Source organism: Benincasa hispida, unplaced genomic scaffold (assembly GCF_009727055.1).
Source record: "Benincasa hispida cultivar B227 unplaced genomic scaffold, ASM972705v1 Contig179, whole genome shotgun sequence".
NCBI classification, from domain to species: Eukaryota; Viridiplantae; Streptophyta; class Magnoliopsida; order Cucurbitales; family Cucurbitaceae; genus Benincasa; species Benincasa hispida.
The window spans coordinates 22,230-32,888 of record NW_024064356.1 but is presented as its reverse complement, the minus strand read 5'-3'; the positions used below and the strand labels follow the sequence as shown (position 1 = coordinate 32,888).

Genomic DNA, 10,659 nt, shown 5'->3' with positions numbered 1-10,659 from the left:
ACTATGAACTACTTCCTCCATTCACCTTGGTATTGACGCATACATCTACTCTCCGTAGGAAAGTCACTTCCAGGGTGACACGAAGCGTCATATGAATCTCACGGTGTGAACTATGTGGAGACGTGGCAGTTGAAATTGTACACTGGATTTCTGTTTGAACAACTTTCCCTTATTCACCATAGTTTAAATTTAAGCTAAAAATACTCTTTTAAGGGAGGTCACTCCCAGGGTAACACGAAATACACCTTAAATCCATACTGTGAACTCTTAGGGATGCGAAAGCTAAGAATAATATACCGCGTATGTTATTAATCTCCCGCTAAAGTTTTCTAATAACTCTATCATATAGAAGTTATTCACTACCACTGAAGTGTTCAAATGTTTGGGTAACCTTGTACTTAGGTTCTTTTCCGGCTAATAAAAATAACACTAAGTCTATTGTGGTTTATCCATGTATAACTCTTATAAATGGACTTAAACCTACGATGTCTAGGTGATAAACGCTTTTATTACCTCACATCGCTCACAAATACTCATAAAACTGGTTACCACTCATAAAATTGGTTACCATCGCTCAATTATTCAACCATAATCACCATGTAGGAGGTGTTCCGTAGACCGTCAACTTAAATACTCCCAATCTTCGACAAGATTATATATCGGTTAAGTTTGTAACCCTAGTTTTACAAGTTTAACGACCTATTTTAACTAATTAAAACAAGTGGTTAACCTACGTGAGCATGCAGCTATTATTCGTTATGGATTTTAAATGTCTAACCCAATTTTATAACAGTTTATAAAACTTTAGACATGCTAAACATCCACAACGTACAGACATTCAATATCTAATATAACATTTATATTAAATACAAGAAACCCTAACATGCATACTATATATTATAATAAATTATAACATACTTTCAATGCATGTTGCATGCTTCCTACGGTGGGATTTTAAATCTAAATGGCATACTACATGCACATATAAGATTATTATTATTATTATTTTATTATAACATACATCCAATGCATAAATAATTAAACACGGACTGATATGGTTTTAATTTTGATAAAAACAAGCAAGCAAAAGCCTAACCATTACAAAAACAGCTTCAACACCGCTTGAACGAACCCGAACCATCTGAACCGGACCAACCACAAACCATTTGAAGCTGAACCGTACCATACCTCAAGAGAACCGGCCGAACCAGCTTCTCTTGCTCTCGCCCAAAATCTCACTAAGTCTGATCGTTTAGCATTGACGACCATCGTCATGCATTTGGCTTGATTGTTTAGTGTTTGCTTGATCGTTTAGCAACCAACGCCTATCGTTTAACAAAGCTACACGATCGTGTAGTGTTCGCCTTCTATCGTATAGTGTCATCGTCTAGCGTTGGAGGACGATACACGATCGCTTAGTGTCAAACAATATCACATAGCTCCATCGTTTTAGCATGGACAATCTACTACATGATCGTTTAGCTCCCATCGTTTAGCACCGCGTCTTGATCGTTTATCGCGCGCCCGAGGTAAGTGATCGCCTAGTGCTATCGCATAGCAATCGACGCATCGCCCAGCTGCCGCTCAAAGGTAAACGATCGCTCAATGCTATCGCTTAGCATTTCAACGTATCACTTAGTTGCCACGCATAAGTAAACGATCACTTTATGCTATCGCTTAGCATTTGAATGCATCGTTTAGATACCACATGGAGGTAAACGATCGTTTAATGCCATTACATAGCAACTTAATGCATTGTTTAGCTCCCGATCAAAGGTAAACGATCGTGATAAGTGATCGCTCAGCGCCATCGCATAGCTTTTCACCGCATCGCTTAGCTCCCTCCCGAAGCTACATGATCGTGTAGTGCCATCGCTTAGCTACTAGAGCTCAACGACAATATGAACAGAGGTTGATCATCTAGAATATGCAACTCGACCCTTTCGCTTGTTTCTTCGAATTACAGCTTAATTTCAACTCTAATGACTCCAAAAAAATTGCAGACTCTTGAGAAGACATTAAAACTCATTAAACGAGAGCCAATTACAAATTTAAACAAGAAATCAAAGTGAAATTAAAGGCCAAAACTTAGAAAATCATATTAGTACAACAATTTCATATTTTTATATAAAACACCCACCAAACTAAAATTAATCTAAATTGAATGCTTATAAGATGCTCTGATACCACTTGTTGGATCTACATCATCACGCAATGGAAGAGTTCAGGATCCATAAGCATTCTAATTGATTAATTTTGACATAAAAGAAACATGCTAAAACAGAGTTTAATGGGTTTTATGAGCATACATTGGCCAAACCATTGAAATCTCTATTTCCAGCTGCAAAATCCTCCAAATCCTTGTGTAGACCACCACAAGATCTTCCCTACTATCCTCTTGGTGCTTTAGATTGAGTTGTGAGACTCAAAATAAGCTGGAATCAAAGGTAGTATGGAGAAAGCTCACTAAACCAACCCATTAAAGAACACCTTCTTCATCTGAATTTTTCAGCAAAAATTCAATCGATTCATCACTCAGCTCATGGTGGGTTCCTAGTGAGAAAGTTGAAGATGAACTTGAAAAACCATTTTTCAAGTTTGTGTAATTTTTCAATTTCCAAAAATTCAAAATTGATTTTAAAATCATATTTTATTTCTAAAATCAAAATTTATTAATTTTACAAATTAATTTCATAAATTAATTTTCTAATAAAATTCATAAATACTTATTTAAACAATTTAAACAATTCTAATTAATTTAATATCCGATATTAAATTAATTTTTACACAAATTCATCTTCATATATTTAAATATATATTTTCTCTAATTCCATTTGATACTAATTTGAACGTTTCAAATTAACTTATCACGCTAGCTACTTTAGAGCTAACCCATTTTCGAGCTAGTAGGGGGACCTCATGGACCTACAGATCATGGACTCCAACGATCCGAGATTAATCGGCTAAACTCATTAGACCAATCTAACCCCCATTCATTAACTAATGAGTCACTCCACTAAAGTCCATAGTTGAACTCCCCTCACTGTAGATATATTATGTCCATTCGATATAACCATGATTAGTAAGTTAACCCTTCACAGGTTGTTCGTAATAACGGTTGGGTCAAATCTTTACTTTATCCAAGAAATTACCTATTGTTTCTTAAGTCCCCACTGATCCCCTAATGAACAATTATTCTGTGATCCAATCCAAAACCGAGTCCCTCTCATGCCAAATGAGAGGGTGGGATCCCTTGTTCAAGCTCCACAATCAGCACTTAAGGGAATAACCTCTCTACTATCCCTAAAGCGGGCAGAAGTGAATTCCCTCTTGTATCCTGTGTCCTCAACTATCTATCTAGTCTTACCCCTGAAATGACAGTCTTATTGAGCCGACGCTGTCGAGTCAACCCTCACCTATGCAAATATAAGGGCAATCCCGAATAAACAGGAGTTCATAGTTAGCTCAGGATTAAGGTCAAGTTACCTAGGTCTTCGCTTTGAAACGGTCAGTCTTAAATAGTAAACAACTTTATAAAGTAAGAATGACTCATTTCATGGTCCGATCTTGTACAAACTCTTTTGCACAAGGACACCCCCACTTCTCATGTCTAACATGAATGAATTAGGATCACTTCGTTTGTAACACTTTACAACTCATTGTAACAACTACAGAGCATGCCACATCCAATGGTGTTACCAGAATAAGGTATTCAACCTTATCCATATACTATAGATCATTTTGATTATTTACTCGAATCTGATCCACCTTTATGTCTCCACACAAAGTTCAAGTACTCATCCAATAGTCAATGGACTTTTAGGTTTATTGGATTTCTATTCAAGCAATAGATCTATTCAATAACACCTTTATTGAATTATCATAATAAGTTTTATGTTTATATACCACGAGTTTTAGGACATAAAACCCAACAGTGGGGTTGGTGGAAAATCAGGACAGGGAATGTAATCTTCATCTTCGTCCCCAGTTAGTCAACGAGGATAAATTTCCCCCTCTACTTTTTCCATTTGATTCTCTGTCTCTTATGGGATGGGCCCTTGTGGGTATGGGCATCTTTAGGAAAATTGGCACCGATAGGGGCCATCTCAAAATTTGGTATCATTTTTCAATTTGCTCGATTTTTGACCAGCTGATGTTATCATCCTGTAAATTTACCACTTCAACCTTTTCTCTTCTTTCTTCTTCCTTCTCTTTTGCATTTTTTTTTAAATTTTTTTTTTGTCTTTCTTCTTTCTTCTTTTTTATTTTTTTCTTTTGTGGTGATTTCTTCTATTTATGACACCCTTTGTTTTTCAGCAATTTCCCTTTTTTCTTTTTCGGCGATTTATGTTTATGTCACTCCCTTTCTTTTCTTTTCTTTTTTCTTTTTCGTTTTTCCGGCAAGATTTCCTTCCCACCCTCATTTTCTTTAGTTGCCCTCCTTTTCCAGTGATTTATTCTGTTTATGTCGACGTCTTCTTCTTCTCGAATCAAAGATGTAAGTTGGAGCGTAAATTAGAACGAGAGAAAAAAGCGAGAGTGAGACCAAGAAACGAGAGTGAGAATTCAAATGAATGAAAAAACTAAAAGAAAAAAACTACAAATTTGGCTAGGAAGAAGCGTGAGGAAGAATTCAAAAGAAGGAAAAAATGAAGGAGAGCAATATGAATTGGGGAACAAGATGAAGGAACAAAAGGAAAGAGTGAGAAATTTGGGTTGCGTTTGGTCTCACGCACGTTTTGAGGTTAAAACAGTACTTCACACGTGACCGACGTAAGTAAAAGATCAAATTTCAAGTATTTTCTAGAGTGAAGCCAAATTTTAAGTAGCCCCTAAATAGGGACATCCATACAGAATTTCCACATCTCTTGCCTGTTTGACGCACTATTGTACTTAAAAAATTTGGGGCATTAGTGCTATTTTGATAAACGCATGGGTGGATTATTGAAATTTCCAAATTTCCCATAATTTTTGCAATCTGTATTTCTCACCCAACCAAATCCCCAAAGTAATCGTCCCTTCGCTTCTTCCTGGTTTCAGAGCTGAAGCAGAGCAGTGCTGTATATCCATGGAGCTTCTTTCACGCTGTTCTACTCTTCTTCCTCACGCTTCCTCTATCGGCCTTCCCACTTCTCATGGAAAACCATCAAATTTCCTCCCAAAGCTCAAATCCACTCTCTCTTTTCCTTCGGCTTCATCAGTCCTCAAAACAACCGCTCCAAAACCCTCCAGAACCCCAGCTCCGCCGTGCTCCGTCCTTATGACGGCTCCACAGACGCCGGATGCTGCCCGTAGAGGCGCTGAGACTGACGCCATGGGGTTGCTTCTGAGGGAGAGGATTGTCTTCTTGGGGAACAGCATCGATGACTTTGTGGCCGATGCTATTATCAGTCAGCTCTTGCTCTTGGATGCTCAGGACTCTACTAAAGATATTAGACTCTTCATTAATTCCGCTGGTGGCTCTCTCAGGTATTCACGAGCTGATTTTCTGTGCATAATGTAGTTGGTGTAGCTATGGAATATGTGATTAGGGCTCAGTTTTATTCTTTCCAAACGATTTAGGTAATTTGATTTCTATGAATATGCGATTTATGCGTAATTTTCTGTAGAGTTTTCTTCACCTGCATTGCGAACAGTTAGCCTACTAGTTGGTGCATTCATTCCCGTGACGATTCTTGTTCTAAAGTTGACATTGATAAAACAAGAGATTTCTTTGATCAGTACCCTTTTAAAGAATGGCAATGGTTGGAAGTTAGGACTTGGGAGCAGGACAGACACCTTGCTTCATCCTTACCGTCTTAGCTTTATTTTCCAAACATTTTCTGTATTTCAAAATGCTAAAAAATTTTCTCGAGTGGGGCAGTCTGAACTTGGGATTTTCAGCTCAGAAGAAACCCCTTTGGTTTGATAGAGAGCCATAAGAATGGTTGACCTTTATTCGAAAGATGGAAAGCATTAGCTAGATCTTACTATCTTAGTAAAGATAAATTTTGTTGGAAGTTTGAAACATTTGGCTTGTATCCACTTGCAAATCTTCCAATCTCCAGCTGAATAATAGAGAAGGTGGGTTGGATGAACCCTTTTTATCTTCGGTTTCGAGAGGAAAAGACAGAGTTCTTCATTTGGACTATGGCTTACAAGAGCCTAAACACTTGTGATTCAATTAAAAAGAAGAATCAAACCATGGCTTTATCTCCTTCTGTTTGCCGTTCTTATCTAATGAAGAAATCCTGGACCAGGAATATGTAGCACAAAAGATTTACTTGTGAAAACCTCATTTTATTTGTTCTAGACAAGAAACAATTTCATTGATGAAATGAGATGATACAGAAAGAAACTCATTAAAAAAGATTACGAAAGATTTCTTCAGTTGGATATGAAAGAATTTAAGCTGTATATATTAAAAGTATCCATATTTTTACTCTTATAAAGCACCAAAAAAAGAGAGGCTTATAGGACTTCGAGTAGGGAGCTTATTTGTCTTGAAAAATTCTTGAGTTCCTTTCATTCCAGATCTTCCAAATTCCCACCCTCGGAATGAAGGACCAAAGGTTATTCTTTGTTGACTTGTATGATAATCTATCAGCCGCAAATTTAGCCAACGAAAAGCCCCATTTTCTATAGGGACCAATTTCCCAAAATCAGTACTCCTTTGGGAAAGGTGTAATACTCCTCCAAGCAAGTATGCATGTTGGCCAAATCAAAATTCTTTTCAACAATTAAACATCCAGACCTTCTTGTCCGTGCCCTATGACCTCAATGGCAGGTGATAAAGCATAGATGTGGTAGAAGTTGAAGATACCAAAGGTTCTCCCTCATTACTAAAGTACGGTAGTAGTGCATCTATTATCAGTCTCTCCCTTTTCCTTTGTCGTATATTCTGAATAGCGTGCTAGGGGTTGTGAAATAGAATTTAGAAGTAGGAGAGTTTAAGTGTCTCTAATTCTCAACCCACTGAATTCAGAATGTACATTTTCAAAACATCTACATATTAATTGGTGTCAAGTTTTACTTTGCGCATTGTGCTGGATGTGTATAACACTTGGTCCTACACAATACAGATATATCTTGAAACCATGTAATCTATATATATAATATGCAACCAATCATTTACAACTAATTTTATGCATTGGAATCAGAACTGAATATTTCTTTTAAAACTTCAATGGAGAAATGTAATGGGTGCATTGTGTCTATGGTTAGAGATGAGTGTATTTGTGTACTCTACTTTACTACATGAATGGGAAGATTAGCCAACTGTGAGAATATCATATCTTACCTGATTGTTAATTGATTTATGTTTTATTCTTGTTTCTGTGGTTTGCATGGCCTTCATGTACACTAGGAAATCTTCTAGAGTAATTTAATTTAGACTTCCGTTGTTTATGGATAACCTTTTCATTATCTTCTCTTTGCATCTTTGATGCGCTACCACTTTCTAATGGTTAATCTATCATTCACTACCAAACCATCATTTTTCAAAATGTACATTGATATGTAACTTAAGGATTCTCGTGAGACTTGAGAGGTGTCAGCAGAAGAAATTAAGTACTTTGCTTAACTCAGTTCATATGTCAGGAAATGTTATGTTTTTAAGTTCTGCATCTATTATCCTCATGTTGATTAAGAAACACACCTTCCAACTATCCCATAATCCAAACCCTGTCTTCCAATTGTCTATCAAACAGATTCCTTCCCAGTCCAATGTTCCCCAAGTTTGGGTGTCTCAAGCAATCACTATTACCTCTCCTTTTGTACTAGCAATGGATTAGATATTATGAAATATCTGACTCAAAGGTGAAATCAAACCAGTTATCTTCCTAGATTCTAAGCCCATTTCCCATCTTATAAAGAAAGCCTTTCCGAAGAACCCATATATTTAGCTAGATCAGGCCAGGGGCAAAAGGCAGACTTAGCTTACATTGTTTTATTTGTTTTCAGAGTACCAGGACTTGAAATTTTAGAAGTGGGAGTGCCATATTCATGACTCATGGGTATATGAATTCTCTTGTCATTGTTTATTTGAAGCTGGAAGTATCGATTACTAGGCCTTTTAAATATGTAAATATGTATATTTATGTTTTTCCCTCTTCGGTCTTGAGAATTTAGGTTAGGAGGATATTCGGCTTTCGATGAGCGACACCTGATCTTATCTATGTTTGCATCATATTCATCATCATTTTGAAAGTGGATGGTCTTCTTAGTTAATATTTGGTGTTTGGTTGCAGTACATTAACCTTGACTGATTTCTTTCTACGTTGTTTTCATTAGTGCTACCATGGCTATCTACGACGTGGTACAACTCGTTAGGGCCGATGTCTCCACTATTGCACTAGGCATTGCAGCCTCAACAGCTTCCATAATCCTCGGTGGTGGCACTAAAGGAAAGCGTCTCGCAATGCCTAATGCGCGTATTATGGTTCATCAACCTCTTGGAGGGGCAAGTGGGCAAGCAATAGATGTGGAAATTCAAGCACGCGAAATCATGCATAACAAGAACAACGTTACAAGAATCATCTCCGAATTCACTGGTCATCCATTTGAAAAGGTCCAAAAAGATATTGACAGGGATCGTTATATGTCGCCCATAGAAGCTGTAGAATATGGATTGATTGATGGAGTGATCGACAAAGACAGCATTATACCTCTCATGCCAGTGCCAGAAAGAGTGAAAGCAAGTTTAAACTATGAAGAAATTAGTAAAGATCCCACAAAATTCTTGAACCCAGATGTCCCTGACGACGAGATATATTAGTTTCGGGTGTTTCGGCAAACCTTTCTCTAGGCTTTTGATTTATATGATTTTACATATAGGGATCTTATGTGTAAGCAAAGTCATGGTAGGTGGAAACCAGAAATGCTGGAACTTGATGAGCTAAACAGCTTTAGAGTATCAACTTTTGGCAAGCTGTCTCTACTTACCAGAGGTTAAAAGGTATTGGGTATTTGGACTCTTTTTTGTCTCTGACATTTTCAAATGAGCATTCTGAGGAAGGAAAAATTGGTTGTGTATTCGCGGTGTGTATTTCATACCTTTGATCATCTCTTTCTCCCATAGGTCTTTATTTTTTTTTCCCCCCGAACTTTCCTAGAAGTAACAATACAAGTTGGTAACAATTTAATCTTTATCCTTTCAAATTTGTAATGATTTAGTCTTTGAACTTTAATAAGTAACAATTTAATCCTTACAATTTGTAATATCCGGTCTTTATCATTTTTCTAAAATATCAGAGTTAAGTGTTAAATTTCAATACGAACGAATTTGATTTTTGACAGTTTATTAATTTACACAAGTAAGAAATTTTATTAAATCATATTAATATATTTTACGGCTAAATCGATATAAAATTGTAAAGTACAATGCTAAATCATTCTTTATAGAGGTTTATGGATTAAGTTATTATAGAATTGAAAATACAAGGACTAAATCGTTAGAAATTAAAATATAGGGAATAAATTGATATTTCCATAAATGTTTAGAGACTAAAGTGTTTTTTAATTTTTGTTTAGAGAATAATATTTTGTTGGTCTCTAGGTTTTGGCTCTAGTTTCTATTTGGTCCATAGGTTTTAAAATATTACACATTTAGTTCTTAAGTTTTGAATTTTGTTTTAATTTAATTCTCGAGTTTCAAAATGTTACAATTTTACTTCAGAGATTTGAGTTTTGTTTCAATTTGGTCATTGGATTTGAAGATTTACATTTTTAACCCTAGATTTTCATATATAGTTACTTTCAATCATTGACATCAATTTCTATTAATTAATTAAAAATAATTAGAAATGAAATTTTAAATTTAATTTTAAAAGTAATAAAAATAGTTAAATTTAATTAACTATAATTCTTTTAACGATGTTCAATTTATCAACAAAAATTAACTAATATGAGTATTTAGTGAAAAATTGATGTTAAAAGTGTAAATCTTGAGACATAGGAATCATGAAACAAAATTTAAATATCAAGGGTAAAATGGTAGCATTTTGAAACCTAGAATCTAAATTAAAACTAAATTCAAAACTTAAGAATAAAATGTGTAATATTTTGAAATCTAAGACTAAATTAAAACCAAACTCAAAACTTAAGAATTAAATGTATAATATTTTGAAACCTAGGACTAAATAGAAATTAGACCTAAAACCTAAGATAAAAAAGATATGTTTCTTTTTTTTTAGTTCAACACAACATCAAGCATTTAGTGGATCTGAACAATTGGCTTTTTAATTGAGGATATTTATCTTAACTAGTTGAACTATATTCAGGTGAGGCTCGTTGAATATCATTCAAAAGCGGTTTATTCTATTTAACATTAGTTTCAAAACCCAAACCTTTTGGCTTGAATTATATTTCCCCTCTCTTTGCTATTTTATTTTTGGTTCTTCAATTCAATTCAGAGTCTCAGGTAATTCCTCAACCTTATTCTGTCTCTAAATTGAGCGTCAAATTGAACCGAATATATCTAATATTTTGGGTAGGGTTGTGATAATTTTTGAAAGGTGAAACATGTTTTTAGTTGATTAAAAATATTTTCTAAAACTTTCACAGTGAATTAATTTTTTTTTTAAAAAGTCCTTAAAGGTGGAGTAGTGAAAAATAAAGAGTTATGGTGTGTAAAGAGTTGATAAGATATAAAATTAATATTCTTTTAATAATAGGACCCGC

The 10,659-nt window shown here is 35.2% G+C and overlaps 1 protein-coding gene across 1 annotated transcript; it reads left to right on the top strand.

The window, feature by feature from the left end:
- The first annotated feature begins 4,951 nt into the window (after window positions 1-4,951).
- LOC120069025 (ATP-dependent Clp protease proteolytic subunit 4, chloroplastic) lies at window positions 4,952-9,128 on the top strand. The gene is made up of 2 exons (XM_039020683.1): window positions 4,952-5,469; window positions 8,272-9,128. The coding sequence occupies exons 1-2, from the start codon at window positions 5,069-5,071 to the stop codon at window positions 8,753-8,755; spliced, it is 885 nt and encodes a 294-aa protein (XP_038876611.1). The 5' UTR covers window positions 4,952-5,068; the 3' UTR covers window positions 8,756-9,128.
- The last annotated feature ends 1,531 nt before the right edge of the window (window positions 9,129-10,659 follow it).